Source organism: Carcharodon carcharias, chromosome 7 (assembly GCF_017639515.1).
Source record: "Carcharodon carcharias isolate sCarCar2 chromosome 7, sCarCar2.pri, whole genome shotgun sequence".
Lineage (NCBI taxonomy): Eukaryota > Metazoa > Chordata > Chondrichthyes > Lamniformes > Lamnidae > Carcharodon > Carcharodon carcharias.
Genome location: NC_054473.1, coordinates 129,194,371 through 129,215,836, shown reverse-complemented (window position 1 = coordinate 129,215,836; position 21,466 = coordinate 129,194,371). Strand labels below are relative to the sequence as shown.

Below are 21,466 nucleotides of genomic sequence, written 5' to 3'. Positions count from 1 at the left end.
AACCTTGGCTGCACCACTTCCAAGGTGAGCATATTGTTCTTCGATAAGGAGACCAAAACTGTGCACAGTACTCCAGGTGTGGTCTCACCAAAGCCCTGTATGATTGTCGCAAGGCTTCCTTATTTTTTGACTTCAGCCCCCTTGCAATAAAAGCCAACATGCCATTTGCCTTCCTATTTGCTGGCTGTACTTGCTAACTTGCTGGTTTCTTGTATGCAGGCACCCAAATCTCTCTCAACACCAATATTTAAACATTTCTTAATATTCTGGTTTTCTATTCTCCCTACCTAAGTGAATAACCTCTCATTTCCTGACATTATACTCCATCTGCCACCACTTGCCTACTTGCATAACTTGTCCATATCTCTTTGTAGCCTCTGTGTCCTCCTCACCACTTATTTTCCTTCTAGCTTTGTATTGTCAGCAAACTTGGGAGTTACTCTCTATCCCTTCATCTAAGGGATACAGGTTGTAAATGGTAGAGTCCCTAGCACTGAATCTAGCAGCACCCCATTAGTTGCAGCCTGAAAATTTGAAAATGCCTATTTATCCCTACTTTCTGCTTTCTGTCCATTAATCAGCCTTCTGTACATGCTAATGTATTACCCCTAACCCTTGACCCCTGAACTTGCGCAAGAGCCTTTTATGTGGCAACCTTTTGAATGCCTTTTGGAAATCCAAATACGGTACATTATATCCATTGCTTCTTTACTCTGTCAGTTGCATCCTCAAAAAACTTTAAATTTGTCTGACAAAATTTTCCTTTCATAAAACCATGATTTTCTAAGTGCCTTAATAATGGTTGGTTCAAATGGACATACCCAAGGATAATGATGGAGGGGGTCTAGAATGTTAGCTGATGAGTGTGGTTCTCAAAGTACAACAATGTCCGGCTTTGAGCAACTAGCCTAGGACAGCATGGTAAACCTGGCTACTGGCTTTCAAATTTTGGTGGGAGGGATTTGCAAGGTAAACTGGTTTGAGATTGCCTTAGTCTAATGATGCCTGGATTGTTGCCAATCAGGCCGTCCAGTTTCCTTTTTGCTGTACATGATACTGATTACAGCTGGATGGCTTGTTAGGCTTGGGAAAGAAGGGACTTTTGAGATGACTTAATAGGAATTTTCAAAATTATGAATGGGATTGATGAAATTGATCCTGATAATTTCAGATTGATGGGTTCAAAAATTAGAAGCGTAATTTTAAAAATTGACTAAGGAAGAATTTTCTAATTAATAGTAGACATTTAGTTACGGTTGGAATAAATAAAACCTGTGCCTAAGAGACAACTGTATATGTTTCTGCATCAGGAGAGGATTTCAGGGTTAATGAGAAAGCAGTAACTTGGGATTGTGATTAACAAAGAAAAAGTAGAAATATTGGTTCAGGTATTTCTTTTTTCTGGAGAACATTTTCTTCTGTTACTCAGTGACCAGATTTTTCATGGATGTTGTATATAAGGCTGATCCAATTGGATGCCTAAGCTTAAAATATTTGAGAGGTCGTTGACAGTGCTATGAAGTGGCAGTTAGCAAAAAACTGCTCACCGATGCTCAGTTTGGATTCCAGCAGGGCCACTCTGTTCCAGATCAGCCTTAGTCCAAACATGGACAAAACAGCTGAATTCCAGAGGGGAGGTGAGAGTGACTGCGCTTGACATCAAGCCATCATTTGATCAAGTGTGTCATCGAGGATCCCAAGCAAAACTGAAGTGAGCGGGAGGGAAATATTTCCAATGGTTGGAATCATACCTCATGCAAAGGAAGATGGTTATGATTGTTGGAGGCCAATCATCTCAGTCCCGGGACATCGTTGCAAGAGTACCTCAGGATAGTGTCCAAAGCTCAACCATCTCCAGCTGCTTCATCAATGACTTTCCTCTGTCATAAGGTCAGAAACGAGGATATTCATACAAGTGTAAGAATTAGGAGCAGGATTAGGCCACTCGGCCCTTCGAGTCTGCTCCATTTGCTGATGATTGCAGTGTTCGGTACCACTCGCAAGACTTCAGATCTTGAAGCAGTCTATGCCTGCATGCAGCAAGACCTGGGCAACTTTCAGGTTTGGGCTGAAATGCGGTAAGTAAAATTTGTGTAACATGTGCAGACAATGAGAGAATCTGGTTATCTCCCCTTGACATTCAATGACATTACCATCGCTGAATCCCCCATCATTATCATACTAGAGTTATCATTGATGGACATTAAATAACTAGATCATGTATATAAATACAGTGGCTAAAAGGACAGGTCAGAGCCTGAGAACTCTGTGACAACAAACTCTCTATCTGATTCCCCAAAGCCTGATCATCATCTTCATGGATTAGCACCCCATCCACCACCTTAAGCATTAATTCCCTCCACCACTGGCACACAGTGGCAACAATGTGTAACATGTACAAAATGCACTGCAGCAACTTGCGAAGGCTCCTTTGACAGCACCTTCCAAACCTGTGACATGCGTCACCTAGAAGAATAAGTGCAGCAGATGCATGGGAACACCACCATGCACCTTGTCTATGCTGCCATTCCTTTACTGTTGTGAGGTCAAAATTCTAAAACTTATTCTCTAACAGCACTATGGGTGTACCTACACCGCATGGACTGCAGGGTTCAAGAAGGCACCTCACCACCATCTCCTGAAGGGAAATTAGGGATAGACAATAAATGCTGGCCTTGCCAGTTATACTCACATCCCAAAAATGAATAATAATTTAAAAATTGCTTTTATACATGCTGGCAAGCACACTGGATGCTAAGCTTGACAATTTGTTCATTGACCAGTGCTTGGCAGAATCTTTTGAAATGCAGTTATTTAAATTGTTCAAAGAAATGAGATTGCTTGACCTATTTTGTATTTGTCAACATCTAAATGTCGAATGTGACCATCGCATTTCATAACATTGAAGATCTCTATTAGATCGCCCCTCAGTTTTTCCAAAGAACATCTGACTTTTCATCCTTTCCTGATAAGCATATTCTCTCAGCCCTGGTATCATCCTTGAATCTTGTTTGCAGCTTCTCAAGTGCCTCCAATATGTTTTTATAATATGAAGATCAGAAATGTGCACAGTAATTCAAGTGTAACCTAATTAAGGTTCAATACAAAATTAAGTTGACCTCTGCTTTTCAACCCTATTGCTGTAGAAGTTAATTGGTTGCATTTTTACAAAAAAAAATGGCTTAATTAATCTGTGTCACTATTTTTCGTGATTTGCGTCTCTGTACCCCTGGTTTCCTTTGCTCTTTTACTCCATTTAGACCTGTATTATCCAAGCAGTATGTGGTCTCCCCTTTTCTATCAAAGTGTAATAGTTCACATTTATATTAAAATTAATTTGCACATTATGCACTCATTCTGTAAGCTTATTAATGTCATCTTATACTTGTTTAGCTTCCTCAATATTTACTCTTCCTCAATTTGGTGTCTGCAAATTTTGAAATTGTGCTTCCATTTTCCAAGTCCAAATTGTTTATGTAAATTGCGAACTATGGATTCAGCACTGATCTTTGTAGAATACTATTTCCCACCTTTGCCAGTCTGGGTAGCTACCCTTAAGTTCTACTATCTTCATTATTCTGTAGCTAGTTTGCAATCAGTTCTGCTGATCTCCCTTCTCCACTTGGTCTGACTAATCATGAATCGACTGTGTGGTACTTTTCGAAGGCCTTTTGAAAATCCAAATATATCTAATCCAAATATATTACATCTATGATTGCAAGAATATACAAGACACAATTCTGAAGTTTACTGTTTATTTGGAGCAGTGGAGGGTGAAAATCTTCACAAAGCATTTGAAAGAAATTTGTAAGCAATCTCCATAGAGAGTGGAAGAAGTATTTGTCAATTGCTTTCAGGAGGAAATAGTGTCTTGGCAACTGCAGATTTATTGTATAAATGATTTGTACTCTTGCAAACTCGACTTAGCTAAATCACTTTGTGATATTGGTGTGGCAGTTCTTCAAATTAGTTTCCATCTGTTTAGAGGACAGCTATTTATACTTAATCACTTCTGAGCTACTATGTATTTAAGTTTACATCTTTCTTTTGTTGTCAAGTATTCATACAACAATGTTTACTTTGTATTCAGTCTCAGTGTTCCCTCTAACTACTTTTGTGTGCGGCCTGTTTGCTTTGCGTGGTCCCTTTAAGTTTGCTGCGTGATGGTGTACACACATGTCATTAGTTGTACCTAGCTTGCTTATATCCTGTTTATTGCACAGCTGGGTATGTTCCGAATATCGATCCAGCCATGCACCCACGTTGCTTAGAGGGGATATTGTTTGTACCTACTGTCTACAGTTAAAGGGATGATCTTTCACAAATGTGTTGCTGTTTATATTAACAATGTTTTGTGAATTAAGTATAAACACAAAATTCAACTGGTGTAATCGTTTGAAAACGTACGTTATAAAATATAAAAAGCACTTTTTCTTCCTCCAGTCTGAGTCTTTTCTCGGTGCTTTTCTCCTTTAGACTCTGTTGCCTTACTGCCTGCCTTTTTTGATCTTGTGGAAGATTTGTTAGCATACATTATGTCTAAATTTTCTGTGGTCCAAATTTTGCAGTTGTAAGTTGATAGTGAGACTATCAGCATTTTCCATCATTACTCTGTGAATCTGGCAGCAACATTTGGTTCTGCGTGTGCAGTTACAGATGGAAATCTAGAAATTGCTGTCAGTGATGTGAATTGCAAAAGGCTAGAATGCAGGTATAGCAAGTAATTAGGAAAACTAATAGAATGTTATTTATTAAGAAGGGAATTTAATACAAAAGTAGGGAGGTTATGCTTCAGTTATATAGAGCGCTAGTGCAACCACGCCCCGAGTACTGTGTACAGTACAGGTTATCTTATTTAAGGAAGGATGTTAATACACTGGAAGCAATTCAAAGAACGTTCACCAGATTTATACCTGGAACGAATGAGTTGTCTTATGAGGAAAGGTTGCACAGGTTAGGCTTGTATCCATTGGAATTTAGACGAGTAAGAGGCAACATAATTGAAATCTTTAAGATCCTGAGGGGCCTTGACAAGGTAGTCGTGGAGAGGATGTTTCCTCTTGCGGGAGAATTTAGAACTAGGGGCCACTGTTTAAAAATAAAGGGCTGTCCATTTAAAATGGAGATGGGGCAGAATTTTTTCTGAGGGTCATGAGTCTTTGAACCGTCTTCCTCAAAAGGTGCTGGAAGCAAAGTCTTTGAATATTTTTAAGACAGAGGTGGATAGATCCTTGGTAAGCAAGGGGATATAGGTTACTGTGGGTAGGTGGGATGCAAATTTGAGGTTACAATCAGCTTAGCCGTGATCTTATTAAATGATGGAGCAGGCTCAAGGGGCTGAATGACCTCCTCATTTGTATGTTCATATGTATGTGATTTCCCACTCCTCCACAGGGTATGCTATTCTTCAAAGTTGGAAATGTTGGAAGATCATGTCATGATCTTCCACTGTTTAGGCAATTAATCTCTTTGAACAAGACAGAATGTTTACAAGCATTTTTACAATGACGTGTAACTGAATTTGTAGCACTAAACATACTAAGTCATAATTATTACTGAACAAACTCTCTAGCCCTGAAAACTAATTTTATATATTTGTTGAAATATCAAATTTCACCATGATAATTCTACAGATTTTCAATTTTTTTTGTTTAATATTTCAGCTGCTACCTTAATACCATGAGTATGTGCTAATCGTTCTTTCACTCTGTAAAATGAAAAAGTGTAAGATATTGGCACTTGTTATTTCCTGGTTTCCTGTCTGAGAATTCTACAATGTAATTGACTGCATAACCTCTATCACTGTTGCTGGATACAAAAGATTCCTATCCCTTATTCTTGACATATGATGAAATTAATGTAGAGAGAGGTGAAATACATGCCACAGAGTGCGCTCGACCTTCTTCGAAGGCAGAATTGAGCACTATTACTTGTTGCTGACTGCTAAATCTGGGCCTTTGAGTTATTTCTGGGGGAGGGGAATTAACCTTTCATGCTTCTACCTTGCTTGATTTATATTTAAGGAAAAAAAATTAATTACTTTCAGCTGGTTCATTGGAGGTTTTAATTCTGGGCAATTTTCTATTAGAACTGAGCTTATGAAAAGTTGGAAGGCGTTGATCGTTTTAAGATCTGCAGCTTGTTATTTATTTAGCTGGTGCAGATAATTTGGGAACTTGAGAGCCGTATACTCTGATTACTTTTATCAGCAGAGGACTCTGATGGAAAGCCTTGACATTTCACACAGAAAATGTTATTGTATGGGCAAGTTTAATTTTCTTCTAAATGTGATTTTTTTGTCACCTTCTGATAATCTTATCTCTAATGTGCACAACTTACAAGGAAGGCCAAGATAGTGGCTAAGGATTTTCAGTAAGATATTTAGTGATTTGTTTTGTTGCCACCTTTTGCGGATAGATTTTGCTCACTGCTTATACTTATTGTTTTTGTATGTCCTTAGTATTTTCTCAAATGACCGTTTCATCAAGTTTGATTCGTACACCCCCTGCTTTAGTTGTCAATTATTGATGATTGGAACATGAAACTTGAACAAATCAGGCTGAAAGTATGATGCCTACTTCACATATCAATGTTGTGCTTGATATCACAAGGGAATTTTTTGTAATTGTGCATGTTTTAAAATTAGGACTTGTGACAAAAATGATTTTAAACATGCTAACAAGATTTCTGCAATTTGTTTTGGCTGGTACAGATTCTAGGAGTGACAGTGTAATAATAATTTAACTCTTTGCGCATTTTCATTTTTTAGACCTGCTGAAGACCTGTGCCTAAGCCCAAAGATGACATTGGAGAATGTCACTCTCAGTAATAGCACAAGCAGCACTGTTCAAGCTAGTCCGAGGAGCAACTCTGTACAGCTTATCCCAGGGCTTTCTGACCAACTACCCTCAAAACCTCTTCAGGTATGCCCATTACAAAAGAAGACACCTTTTTAAAAAAAATTGTGTCGTTGTGTATTGATTTTCACTGAAATAACATGCACTGTACAATGTCGGGAGAAGATGAAGCACAACTTGGTAGGCAACTTTGTGAACTGATAGACTAATACTAGTATAAAGGCTAAAAGGGGAAGAAAGTATATACACGGAGCACTTGGCAGCATAAAAATGGAAAATGTCAACTTTAACTGGTTTTATTTTTTTTTAATGCATGTTATGTTAAAAGTAATAATAGTCAAAGTAAGTTCCTGGATGACAGCAGTTAGCTTACTGCCTGTACATTGTGTAGGGTAAACATCCCTACTTAAAGCACTGAATATATGGACATAGAAGAAGGAATAGGCCATTCAGTCCCTCAAGCAGCTCTGTCATTCAAGTATATGGTGTCTGATCCTCTACCTCAATGCCATTTTCCCACACTATCCCCATATCCATAGATATCTTTAATATCTGAAAATCTATTGACCTCTGACTTAAATATACTCAATGGTTGAGCCTCCACATCCCACTGGAGTAGAGAACTCCAAAGATTCACCACCCTTTGAGTGAAAAAAATTCATTCTCACCTCAATCCTAAAAGACCAATCTCTTATTCTGAGATCCCCTGTATCGACCTTGTCTTGTCCTGTAAGAATGGTGTATGCTTCAATGAGATTGCCTTTCATTCTTCTAAAGCCTAGAGAATATGAGCCCAGTCTGCTTAACTTCTCCTCATAGGACAATCCCACCATCCCGGGGTCAGTCTGGTTAACTTTTGTTGCACTCCCCCTATGGCAGGTATATCCTTCCTTAGGTAAGGAGCCCAAAACTGTACACAACACTCCAGTATGGCCTCACTGAAGCTCTATATAATTGCACCAAGAATTCTTTATTCCTGCACTCAAATCCTCTTGCCGTAAAGCCCAACATACCATTTGCCTTCCTAATTGCTTGCTGCACTTGCATGTTAACTTTCAGTGACTTATAAACAAAGACACCCAGGCCTCTTTGGACATTAATACTTCCTAATCTCTCACCACTTAAGAAATATGCTGCATTTCTGTTTTTCCTAGCAAAGTGGATAACTTCACATTTTTCCACATTATATTCCATCTGCCATGTTCTTGCCTACACACTTAGCCTGTCTAAATCCCGTTGAAGCCTTTTAGCATCCTCCTCACAACTCACATTCACACCTAGCTTTTGTGTCATTAGCAAATTTAGAAATATTACGTTTGGCCCCCACATCCAAATCATTGAAATAGATTGTGAATAGCTGGGGCCAAAGTACTGATCCTTGCAATATCCCACTAGTCATATTCTACCAACCTGAGAATGACCCATTTATTCCTACACTCTGATTTATGTCTGCTATCCAATTCTTGGTGCATACCACTATATTACCCCCAATCCCACAAGCTCTAATTTTGCTTACTAACCTCTTGTGTGGGACCTTATCAAAAGTATTCTGAAAATCCAAATATACCACATCCACTGGTTCCCTGTAATCTATTCGGCAAGTTACATCCTCAAAAAAATCTTAACGGGCTTGTCAAACATGATATCCTTTTCATAAATTTATGTTGACTCTGCCTAATCCTATCATTTTCTGTGTGTCCAATTATCACATCCTTCATAATAGATTCTAGTATTTTCCCTACTACTGATGTCAGGCTAATAAGCCTGCAGTTCCCTAATTTTTCTCTCCCTCCTTTCTTAAACTGTAGGGTTTTATTTGCTCTTTCCAATCTGCAGGAACCATTCCAGAATCTATAGATTTTTAGAAGATGACCTCAAATGCATCCACTATCTCTACAGCCATCTCTTTCAACACTCTGGGATGTCGATCAATAGTTTTGAGGGGATTTATCAACTTTCAGTCTCATTAATTTCTCCAGTGCTACTTTTCTTCTAATTCTAATTTCTTTCAGTTTTTCATTCTTGCTAGTCCCTTGGTTCTCTAGTGTCGCTGGGAAGCTTTTTGTATCATCATAAACACATAAACAAAGCATTTGTTTAATTTCTCTGCCATTTCCTTATTCCCCATTATAAATTTTCCTGTTTATGCCGTTAGTGGGCCCACATTTGTCTTTGTTAATTTTTTCCTTTTTATATACTTATAGAAGCTTTTACAGTCCATTTTTGTTTCTTGCTATTTACTTTCATATTCTATCTTCTGTATCTGTTTTTTGGTCCTCCTTTGTTGAATTATAAAATGCTCCCAATCCTCAGGCTTAATACTTTGTTTTGGCAACTTTATAAGCTTCTCCTTTGATCCAATGCAACCTTCTCTTGTTAGCCATGGTTGGATCACCTTTCCTGCATAGTTTGTGTGCTTCAAAGGAATGTAAATTTGTTGTAAACCACGTATTAACTATTTAAATGCTAGCCATTGCCTGTCTACTGTCATACCTTGTAATGTCCTTTCCCAAGCTACGATAGCCAATTTGCCCATCACACTTTTGTAGTTCAGATTTAAGACCCCGTTTTGGATTGAACTACATCACTTTCAAACTTCATGTAAGATTCTAACTTGTTATGGTCACTCTTCCCTAGAGGGTCCTTTACAGCAAAGCTATTATTTAGCCCTTTCTCATTGCACAATACTTGATCAAAATAGCATGTTCTCTAGTTGGTTCTGCAACATACTGTTCCTGGAAAGCTATCTCATATGCATTCCAGGAATTTGTCATCCTTAGCATTTGTGCTAATTAGGTTTACTCAGTCCATATGTAGATTGAATTACCCCATGTTTACTGCATTACCCTTGTTGCACGCAGTCCTAATTTCCTAATTTATACCATGCATTACATTATCACTACTGTTTGGTTGCCTAAAAACAACAACTATCAATATTTGCTGTCCCTTGCTTTTTGTTCTCTCCACCAAACTGATTCTACATCTTGATCTTCTACTCGAAAATCCTATTTCACTAATGTGCTGATCAAACCTCTTATTAAGAGTGCTCCCCTACCTCCTTTTCCTTTTTGCCTATCCTTCCTAAATGTCAACTACCCATGAACATTCAGTTCCCAGCCTTGGTCACCCATGCAGCCGTAATAGCAATCAGATCATACCTGTTTACTTCTCTTTATGCTGTCAATTCATCTCTACCTTGTTGAAAATGCTATATGTATTCAGATAGAGTGCCTTTAATTCTGTTTTTTTATTATTTTTGCAAGCTCTAGCCTTATCTGCTGGCGCACTCTTAAGTTTGTACACTCTGTCCCTTTCTGTTACACTCAGATTATCAATTCCCTTATTTCTACATTTCTCTCTTGTCTTGTTCCCTCCTTAATTTATTGCATCTTTCCTCACTTGATCCCTTTCCCCACTATTTAGTTTAAAGCTTTCTCCATCCCTCTAATTATATAATTTGCCAGAATACTGGTCCCAGCACGGTTCAGGTTTTCCTGTGACATCACACTTGACTTTTCTAAGAATGTGATCAGTCTGTTCTGGAGCCACTTTTAGGTGCTGCTGTCTGTCTCTGGACCACCTCTTTTCTCACTGGCTGCTATTAAGAAACTCAGAGCAGTGGACACAAAAAATTGTCATTTTGTAATTTACTATAAAACCCTAGGACATGTTTCGATTTATCAAATGCATTTTTGATGGCTAATCAGCAATAATAATGCCAACCACTTTGATTGGTATTTTACACAGAATCAATTTTATCTGTGCTATTCTGCATGGTGTAGTCCTAGACCACAAAAATTTAACTGTTGAAGAATGCAATAATATTTTTGTTCATGATTGTTAGAATATTATAGTTTTTTTAGAACTTAATAAAATTGTAAATTTTATTTGTGTGTACTCTCCATTACATCACCCCTCTCTGCTCCTACCTCAGCCCATATGCAACTGAAAACCTCACCCATGTTTCTAGACTTGATTATTTCAATGACACGCTGACTAGCCTGCCATTGTCCATAAAATTCCGATCATCTGAAACTCTGCCCCTATCCTCTGTTTCACTCCTGTGCTTGCTGACCTACATTATCTCCCTGTTCCACAACATGTTCAATTTAAAATTCTCATCCTCGTGTTGAATTCACTTTTACAGCCTTACCATCTCTATTTCTGTAACCATCACAAAACCTGAGGGAAATCTGTTTTCCTCTAACTCTGGCTCAATTGCTCACTTTGCTCCACTATTAGCAGCTCTACCTGCAGTCACCTAACACCATAAGCACAGGAATTTCCCCTCTCTAAAACTGTTCTTTAAACCTACCTCTTTGACAAAGCTTTTACTCACCGCTCCTAAAATCTTCTCGTAGCAATTTTTGTTATTGTGAGGCACATTGATTCTCTGCAAAATGATTAAAAGGTATAGGATGATTACTTTATGGTTTGCTGTTGTGAGAATTCTTCAATCTGATTGGCTGCTCAGCCTGTTTGATGGTTTCACTATTACTGGATGCTGGAGGGCACCAGAATAAAATTGATGTTGTAATGGAGAAATTGATGCCCCAGAACCTGCTAAATTTTTGTGGGCAGCTTTCTTCGAAGTCAGCAACGAGTGCTGCCCCTTCACCGCTGGCCTCAAGCCATTATGTCTTACATCTTAAGTGTTTTGGTGCTTCATTTGCAATGAACTACTTTAAAATGTAAGGAAAAGTTGGCAGCCATTTGGTACGCAAACAGCATTGAGCTGAATCTTATTTTGGTGGCATTGGGTAAAGGGGAAATGCTAACCAAGATACTGAAAAAAATCCTTAATTGCTAAATATGCCATGTGATTGTTCATTTGAATTTGCAGATGGTACCTCATTTTAATATATTATCTGAAGGATGGCACTTCTGACAATGCAGCACTTCCTTGTTTACTGCAATGAAATATCAGCTTAGGTTATGCGCTGAAATTTTGTTATGGGTCTTAAACCCACAGCTTGGTTTCATGCAGGGTTTCACAGCAGAAGTCAGTATGATTAATTAGAAGTAGGATAGCACTTAATTAAGATTTGATTTTTAGTTGATATTTAATTGGAATACGTCTGATTTGTTTTCCACTCTGTCAGGTTCCTGGTGCTAACTCATCGCTTCCTCTGGAGCTTCAGTCTGTGGACCCTCTCTGTGTGCCTCAAAGTTCTCCAACACGGGAACGCTCCCCTGATGTGATCTCCTCAGCCTCCACAGCATTGTCACAGGACATTCCTGAAATTGCCTCAGAGACCCTTCAGCGTGCATTTTCAGGTTCTGTGTTAGCCACTGAGGTCCTGGAACCGACTCAGCATATAGATAGCATGGCTTCTGCTGCCTCAGCACTGCATCTATTATCTCCGAGAAGTAGACCTAACTCGGAACATAGCCATCACTCTCTGGATATGCCTCAGGTGGAGGTGGAGCGGTTGAGTACTCCATCGCTCTTAGAAACTGTCTTGTCTCAGGAGAATACAGCAGCGGACAATGTTACCAGCCAACCTTGGCCAGCAGCACCTGACATTACCCGAGAAACTCGGAACAGCATCAATGAGAGGTACAATCAAATGTTTTGTATTATGACACAATTGGCCAATTAATGTGTTATCTATTTAAAAAAAAAATTATGCCTTCAAACTCTTGAATCTGCTCCTTCCCTTTCCTCTGCTATCTTGCTGATTTTTTGGTTGTGCTGTGTAACATTCCTTGGATGGACTGGAAAAGCAATCCGCGCTCAGATCTCTGCCAGTCCAGTTCTGTAAAAGCTACTTGACTCTGCATAACAATTATTTAAGATGTTGGTTGGAGCGGGTATTAGCTCGTGCTTTCTGATTGTTTTGCATTTCTTGCCCGGATTAGGGGAGAGTTATCTGAGATATATGGCACAAGGAATCATCTTCCTTCTTGTGCCCCCACTCTCAGCACTGTAGTGGAAAATATATTAGTTATGTTTGTCACTATAAAAATTCTGAAAGGAGATGAAGGTATAACATGGCACTTAATGTGATTATGGCTACATAAAATGTTATCTCCTCTAGGAGTCTTTTGGTGTGCAATTTTCTTCAGATAAAATGGCCTGGGCCACTGAGTACCCCGTCCTTATTTGATCATTGGTAAACTGTTATGAAGCAGCAAGTTGGAGCACCTTATTGTATGCCCTTGTCTAGGACTGAAGTAACTTGTCATTTCAGCAGTGGTGGGGAGATCTGTATGCCAAGAAACCTAAAACCTGAGCTGTTTGTGATAAAAAGAGAAACTTCATACTGGAAGTAGAACATGCTGGATATACTCAGTAGATTCAGCAGTAACAGGAAGGACAGGTTTGGGTGAGAAATTATCTCAACTCCAAATGTTAATTTGCCTCTTTTTTTTCCATATACTGGTTGAGTAGTGATATTTCTAACTTGGGCTATTTTGCTTTAGTCTCCATCTTGTAAGATGGCATTCTTCTGTTGTCCACACAAGCTGTGGAACTCTGAACAAAAATGATTGTTCAAGTTTTTGGCCTTTTAAAATAGTAACCATGTTTGTATATTACAATGTATCTTTTAGTAGCAGGTTGTCCTGTGGTAAAGGAATACTGTTTCTTTGCTTGATATTTAGATTTTTTTATTGTTTCATTTTCAACTTAATGCTTTCCCTATCAACATTTCCAAACTTTCCATAATTTTGTTTTCCATATACATTATTTGACCAAAAATGGAAGAACCACAATGCATAATCAGAATTAATTTGAATTGAGAGCAAATTTTCAAGATTTTATTAGCCAATTTAAGGTGACGGTTAATGGAAAATTAAATTGTTTTTAAAGAAGTTTGTATTTATCGTTGGCATCTGAGATCTAATTGTTATAAAGTTGGTTTAAAATAAGTTTACTGACTGGAGTAAATAATTGATGAAGTAATATTCCAGAAAATTTGGGATTAATTTCTAACAGAAAATGTGCATATTAGGATAGTTCCACCAAAGTTTTGACAATTTATCAATTTTAATAAATAACACATTTTGTCCACCAAAAAAGTGAAAATATTTACCATTTGTGTTTTAAGGCATTCTTCATAAGATGCTTTATCAGTTTCCATAAGTGAACCACAGCTCTTATGATGAGAGTGCACTTTTTTCTAACTTGGACTTTTCTGGAGGGGTGTAGCCAAAGGATTAACAATTAACTAATTTTATAGTAATTTCTTTATTGCATTTAATGAAGTCTTATGCGCTACCAAGCTCTTCAAAATGAAGTATTGCTGAAAAAAGAGACGTCAAAGCTTTTCATCTTGCACTTATCAGGACACTTGGCAAGAATACCAATATAAGGGGAAAATAACATTTCATACTCTGAAGAGAGTGCTGATTGGTTGGCAAGTGGAATCTGGTTGTGAGCATAATTCTTAGCATGTTGATGTGCTAAGAATTATGCTGACAATCAATTTAAGATGATCAGTTGGACTCGGAGTATGGTGCACTTACATGTACTGGAAGCTATATATATTAATACACAGGACCCTGTTCTTTGCAGACAGAAAGAACATGTACACACGTTGCGTCTGTTTCAGCTAAAAAAATAAGGGACAGCCATTCACTGACTCATTCCTCAGGGCAATGCCTTTGATCAATCAGTGTTAAGTTGCCTACTTTAAATTTCAAACAATGCTTGACAGTTAACTGTCAGTCATTATCAGTACTGCATTCTCCATGGCAATGCCTCTACCAAACAGAGTCCGCTTGTCAACCAATTGGAACTCTCTTCACATACGGTGTAAAATGTTTTCCCCTTATATTGGTATTCTTGCAAAGTGTCCTGATGAGTGCAAGATGAAAAGCTTTGACATGTCTTTTTTTTCAGCAATTCTCAAGTTCTGTACCACCAAATGAAATTTTCAAAATTACCTATTAGCAGATAGACCAGAGGTTTATAGATTAAGCGCCTAATAATTATTTACAATTTATTAGAATTTGAATCTTAAAATGTTAGTATGCATGTATGGTAAGTGTTTAGGAAGGCAAATGGAATGTTGGCGTTTACTGCAAGGGTAATAGAATATAAAAGGGAAGTGTTGCTTCAGCCGCATAGGGCCTTGATTAGGCCACAGCTGGAGCACACTGTACAGTTTTGGTCTCCTTGCTTGAAGGCTATAATTGCATTAGAAGCAGTTCAGAGAAGGTACACTCAACTGATTCCTGGGATGAAGGGATTAGCTCATAAGGAAAGGTTAAGCAGATTGGGCCTTTACCCATTAGAGTTCAGTAGAATGAGTGGTGGTCTTATTGAAACATGTAAAATCCTGAGGAGATGACAAAGTGGATGCTGAGAGGATGTTTCCCCTTATGGTGAGGGAGTACAGAATTGGGGGAGCAATTTTAAAAATTAGAGATCTCCCATTTAAGATAGAGATAAGAATATTTTTTCTCTGCGGGTCATTTCTCTGTGGAATTCTCTTTACTAGAGAACAGTGGAGACCGTGTCATTAAATATATTCAAGACTGAGTTAGATTCTTGATCAACAAGGGAGATGAGGGTTATGGGGAACAGACAGGAATGTGGAGTTGACACCACAATCAGATCAGCTATGATCTTATCTAATGGCGAAGCAGGCTGAAGGGGCTGAATAGCCTACTGCTCCTAATTTTTGTGTCCTACTAGGAGGGGAATGATTACTGCAGATTCCATTTTTCTACTAGCACCTCTTAAACCTTTCTTCTGTACCACTTCCACCTTCCTCTTTAACAGCAAATGCATGTAGTTTTCTTCATCTTCAAGGTAAAGACCATTTGTTCAGTTGCTCCTCTAAATCAAATCTGCTCCCAGTTTTGTTCCACTCTAGTCCTGAATGCACATGCGCCCTTCGATGAACTCCGTTGAAAAACTCATCTTGACCTCAGTCACTGAAGAGTACTTTTCTTTTCCAAGGTGCTTCAGTACATTGTCAGCTATCAAATCGGTACCCATTTTGCCATCAGGTTTATTTTTCAGTCCTCCTTGACCTCTCTGCAACCCTTGAAGCAGTTGATCATTCTTTCTCCAACAGTTAAGATTGTCCTTGGTTCCACTCTTGGATATCTATTTGTAGCTAGAATATCTGCAGACATGTGGCCAGTTTCCGGCTGACTACTGGAGACCCTCAGTTCTAGCTCTTCTCCACCGCACTTGTCCCATCTACTTGTCTGTACTATTAATGTGCGTGTCCTGCATTCTTTGGATGAGCTTAACTCCCTTCTGCTAATTTAGGAATATCAAAGCCTTGGTCTTCAGACCTCTGTCACAAAACTCTGTTCCTTCCTTATCCACCCAATTTCTCCTTCTTAACCGTTATCTCTAGCTGAATCAGAATATTCACAGCCTGGGCAGCCTGTTTTACTGCAACCTGAGCTTCCAAATTCATATCCTTTCCATGACTGCCTACTTTCGCCTTCATATCACCACCTGCTTCCACCCCCAGCTCAGTCTGTTTGACACTGAAACCCTCATTGATGCCTTTGTCATCTCCTAGTTTGATCATTTAAATACTTCCTTGATTGATCTCTCTTCCTTCGTGAATTCAGCTCATTGTAAATGTCATTGTAAACTCTGCTGTGCAGGTCCTATTGTCAACCAAGTCCTGCTAAGACATCCTGGTTGCATTTACTTACCTGCATTGTGTTCCAGTCCCTATTGTCAACCAAGTCCTGCTAAGCCATCCTGGTTGCATTTACATATCTGCATTGTGTTCCAGTCCCTCAACAACCTCATGTTTTAAATTCTTATCCTTGTATTTAAACCCCTCCATAGCCTAGTTCTGAGACTTCCTCCTGTTAATTGTATATTAATTGTGTTTAATTGTAGGCCGGTGGTGGGCATTATCTGAGGATGCACTGTGACCCTATAAATAGACACTGACTTAGACTGTGGTTGTTGGTTTAAGAGGTGCTTGCTGTATTCTGCAACTGTGCAAAATAAATGCTTATAATAGAATGTAAAGATAGGTTCCTGCTATATCCTTCACCAGTTAGCTTTCTGGATTAACAGACCTCCAACTGAACAATTCCCTGCCTCTCACTGTATAACCCATTCCTCTGACAGTGTTGCCCTCTCCATTTCTTCTCCCCACCATTGGGACCATACCTTGGCCTTTCTAGGTACCACTCTAGATTTCCTTAAACTGCATTGCCCTATTCTACTTAAGACACTCCTTAAAACTCTTCCCTTTGCTCAAGTCTTTAGTTATTCCTCCTACTCTCCTCCTTTGCCTTGGTTTCTATTTTCTTTTCCAAAGTGTGGTTGGATTTTTTTTTAACATTAACAGCACTTGTATGTACAAAAATCTAGCTATACTGTATGCATGTTATAAAGAAAAAGTGTGTTCATTATAATTGCCAATGATTAGATGGGATGTCAAAGCCTTTAGAATCTGTAAAGGCTTTTTTTCTGTCACAATGAATTCAATGGTTTTTCTTTTTCTGTTTCAACATATATTTCACAAATAGAAAGTAAAATAGTATCTTTTGTCCATTCATTCATAAGACTGCAGCAGAAGTGTGGCCTAGTTTTGATTCTGGTTCACAATTGGGATACACAAAATCTGTACAATAGAATGAAACATCATTCATACAAAAGTCACGCTATTGCCGTTTCAGCCAAGTAAATAAACCTATTAGATTTTGTGATTGAAGGATGCATTCTGATTCTTAAGCAACTGAACCAAGCACATTCGAACTTTTTTTACATGCTGTTTAGGTTTTTGTTAGGGTTAAGTTCTATAATTTCTTTGAATAAATCTGAAATAATGCCTCTAGGTGACCGTCTGCTTTTAATTGCTCAAATAGCTTCCCTTCCAAAAATTTCAATTTGCTGTTGCTCTGTTTTTAAGCTCAAGAGAGGATATGCAGGAGAAGCATAAGAACTCCACCTTTCACAGGCATCCATATCAGTTACACCAGCACGATAGCCAGGATGCCAGTGCTGAACAGAGGTAATGCAGAATTATCTTGAGAATCAGTGCAAATATTATGCAGCCTACTAGTTTAGTGAGTAAAATCAGTACTTTGTAATCCATGAAGTACCAATCCTGCTCGTTGGTCAAATTTATCGATTTTAATATGTGGTTGACCAGAGGAGCACTGGCTATTGCTTGATCAGGAAAATGAATAGATACAAGTGTATGACTGTGGACTTGCATTTTAGTGTTTATCCTAATAGCCTGACTGAGGAAAGAAGCTCATAGAAGTGGCATTAATTCACTTGTACCTAATGAAAATGATGGGTTCCATCTTACCTCAGGCTATCTCTCGTTATAGTCTGCAATTAGCAGAAATGAAGCAGTCATTAAAATGGAGTAACTGCTTCGGGTCAAAAAAAAGGTTATGATGATGAGGGAAGGTGGTATTAATAAAACAAAGCATGCCCTGGAAATTTATATTCCTATTTTTTTTATTAACACAGCGATCATGATGATGAAGTAGCAAGCCTTGCTTCCACGTCATGTAGCTTTGGTTCAAAGTCTGCTTCTCACAGACTTCCAGCTAAAGACTGGAAATCAAAAACATCTCCTCGATCCTCTCCCAAATTGAGAAGAAAGAGCAAAAAGGAAGATGGGTAAGAACTTGAAACTGTGCTTCTTGGAAAATCAACTGCAATTTAAATACTGATGGGAGAGGGATTTGTGTGAAGCATAAGCACATTGGACCTGTTGGGATGAATGATCTGTTTCTAGGCTGTGAAATTATATGAATTTCTGTGATGTTTTTCACAACTGTCATTCTGCAGTATGTAAGTGATGTGACTTTAAATGTTATTAAGCATGAAGGATGCCTGATTAAATATCTCTACAAGTCCAAATGTGAACTAACTTTCCAGCAGATAGTAACCATTCTCTCAATAATTATTAAAATGTTAGCAAGACTATTAAGTGTTACTTAGATGGAAAGTACTTTTTGACAAGTTTAGAAAATGGATTAAAAATATTGGCAAGTTTTTCTCTTTTACATTAAAGTCAGAAAGACTATTTGGATTTAGATTATTTTAAGCATGTATTAAAGTTTCTAACTTCTATAAATTCTACTTTCTTTGTATTGAGGAAGATGTGTTTTTATTGTAGGAATAAACCCAATAGATTTCAACGAACTGCTCTACGATCTGCTCAGCCAAAATGTAACGTGCATTCACATGTTTAAAAGAAAAATCACACCCAGTGACTTACTCCCTAACCTCCAATACCGAAAACTTAGAAGTAACAATTTAGGGGACCACAAGAGATTCCAGCCATTGTGAAACAGGTACATGTTGACAATGCACAAGTAAAAGGGCACTACAACAATGCCTACATAATTTCATTTCAGGCATTGCATGCCTCTCCATCGATGAGTGGAATCTCTCGTCTATTTGCAAGCCTACTATGCCCATTTGATTTACAGTTTAGCAGGGCATATGTGATTTTTAATTGGGTATTGGAGGTGAGGGAGTAAGTTATTGGATGTGGTTTGTTACATGTGACTTTTATCTTTTGGCTGATCAGATTGTAGGGTAATTGGTAGAAATCCATTGGTTATACTCCATGTACAGTACTCTTAATTCAAAGTTGCGTAATACAAATTATCTAATCAATTTTTTTAAGCACTGATTTTCTAATTAGCTGTTCTATTTATATAATTCAACGAATGCAAAAAACTTTGAATTATCAGAGTAAACTCATGCCTGTTCACAGCCAGTGAAGTACTTTGAAGCAGAATCACTGCTGTAATGAAACAAAATGCAGCAATAAATTTGTGCATATCAAGGTCCCACAAATAGCAACAAGATAAAAAAAAAAATCTGTTTTAGTAGCTTTGCTTGAGGGATAAATGTAGGTCAAGACAGTGGAAGTACACCCTTTATTCTTTTTGAATGTTATCATAGGATCTTTTTCATCCATCTGAGAGGGAAAAACCGAGTCTGTTTAATGCTTCAACTGAAAGTTTGGATCTGTGACAGTTCAGCTCTCCCTCAGTACCACACTAAAATGTCAGCTTAAATAATGTGCATAAATTTCTTGTGAGGCACTTCAACTCTTGTTTCTGAGTCAGTAGATCATGAGTGTTATCAAATGCTTTCTTCACTGTTCAACATGCAGCCACTGGTAGAGCTGCAGATGCAACATTAACTTCTCTCTGTACAGGATGAATGTTTGAGTAGTATTTGTAGAGTGCTTAAACTCACTCTATAACATGTAATCTATTTTGGGTGCTTTTTGCTTGTTGAAAATTGTTGCATTGAGTTTGCATGTGCCAAAGTTTTTACTAAGCATGTCGTCAATTGCTTCGATTGATCAGTGTTACTAATGTAAGAAGTAGAATATTTATCTCTATAAGATACACTGGAAAAAACATCTACTTAAATGAAATATCGGATCTTTGGTTCCTGTCCCACACTTAATTCCCTAATCACTGACTTGATCTTCCTCCCGGGTCACTGTCTGTCTAGACCATTCGCAGTTTTGGTTTCTTATTTGACCAGAAGCTGAGCTTCCGGCCCCATTACCTACTTCCACCTCCCTATGATCACCTATCTCTGTCCCTGCCTCAACTTGCCTACAACTGAATCTCTTCTATGTATTTGTTACCTCCAGATTCTACTATTCCAATGCTGTTCTGGGGAGCCTCCCAAACTCATCCTAACTCACCCATCATCTTTGTGCTTTCGATGGCACCCAGTCTGGCAATGCCTGGATACTAAAATTCTTATCCTTGTTTTAAATTCTGCCATTTCCTTGCCCCTCTATATCTCTGACCTTCTCCAACTCTACAAGTCCCTGAAATTTCTGTGTTCCTCCAATTCTGACCTCTTGCATATGCCTGATTTCTTTCACCTCATCATTTGCAACTGTGCCTTCAGCTATCTAGGCCTAAGTTCTGGAATGCCCTCCCTAAACAGCTGTGCCTCTTTCTCCTTGTTTTAAGTTGCTCCTTAAAACCTCCCACTTCAACCAGGCTTTTGGTCACCTGTCATTTCTGGCCAATGGCCCGGTATCAAGATTTGCCTGGTAATATTTCTGTGAAGCACTTTGGTACAGTAACTACATTATATAAATACAAGTTGTTCATTTGTTCAGATTACAGTGTGAAATTTAGAAGTATGTCAAAAAATGTGCTTTGCAAGATACCTTCCCTGCTTTCGCCCTCTGCACCAAACAACTTCTCATCCTCTGTGATTTCAAGCTCCATCCCAATTTATCATGCTCTTTTTCCTCTGACTTCACTGCCCTCTAATCCTCCCTAAATTTCCACCTCCACGTAGACTCCCCAACTCATATTCATGGCTACCGCCTTGATCTTGCTGTCTCACATGATCCCGCAACTCCTTTGGTATAACCCTCTGACCACTTCCTTGTATCACTCTCCATTAAAATCTCCCTTTCACACCCCAACCATACCTCCCCTGCAAAAATTATTCCACAATTCACTTGCAACTGTACTTGCAAAATCCCCAGCCACTAGCTTTTAGCCCCCTGTCACCACAACATTTCTGCAGCTGTTGATTTACTTGATCCTTACCACCATCTCTGATATCCTAATCCCAAATAACACCATTGTTCTCTCTTACTCTGGATGTTCACTTCTCAATCCTCTCTCTTAAATCCAAGGAATGCGGACTTGTG

The 21,466-nt window shown here is 38.5% G+C and overlaps 1 protein-coding gene across 3 annotated transcripts in view; it reads left to right on the top strand.

Annotated features, from left to right (window-relative positions):
• edc4 (enhancer of mRNA decapping 4) overlaps nucleotides 1-21,466 on the top strand; it is a 96,497-nt gene that overhangs the window by 39,567 nt on the left and 35,464 nt on the right. For 2 of the 3 annotated variants that reach the window (XM_041190919.1, XM_041190918.1), the window contains exons 17-20: nucleotides 6,770-6,923; nucleotides 11,960-12,417; nucleotides 17,705-17,806; nucleotides 18,277-18,429. In XM_041190919.1, the coding sequence (XP_041046853.1) occupies nucleotides 6,770-6,923; nucleotides 11,960-12,417; nucleotides 17,705-17,806; nucleotides 18,277-18,429 (867 nt within the window). The remainder of the gene's footprint in view (nucleotides 1-6,769; nucleotides 6,924-11,959; nucleotides 12,418-17,704; nucleotides 17,807-18,276; nucleotides 18,430-21,466) is intronic. The other variant, XM_041190920.1, reaches the window with a different exon arrangement.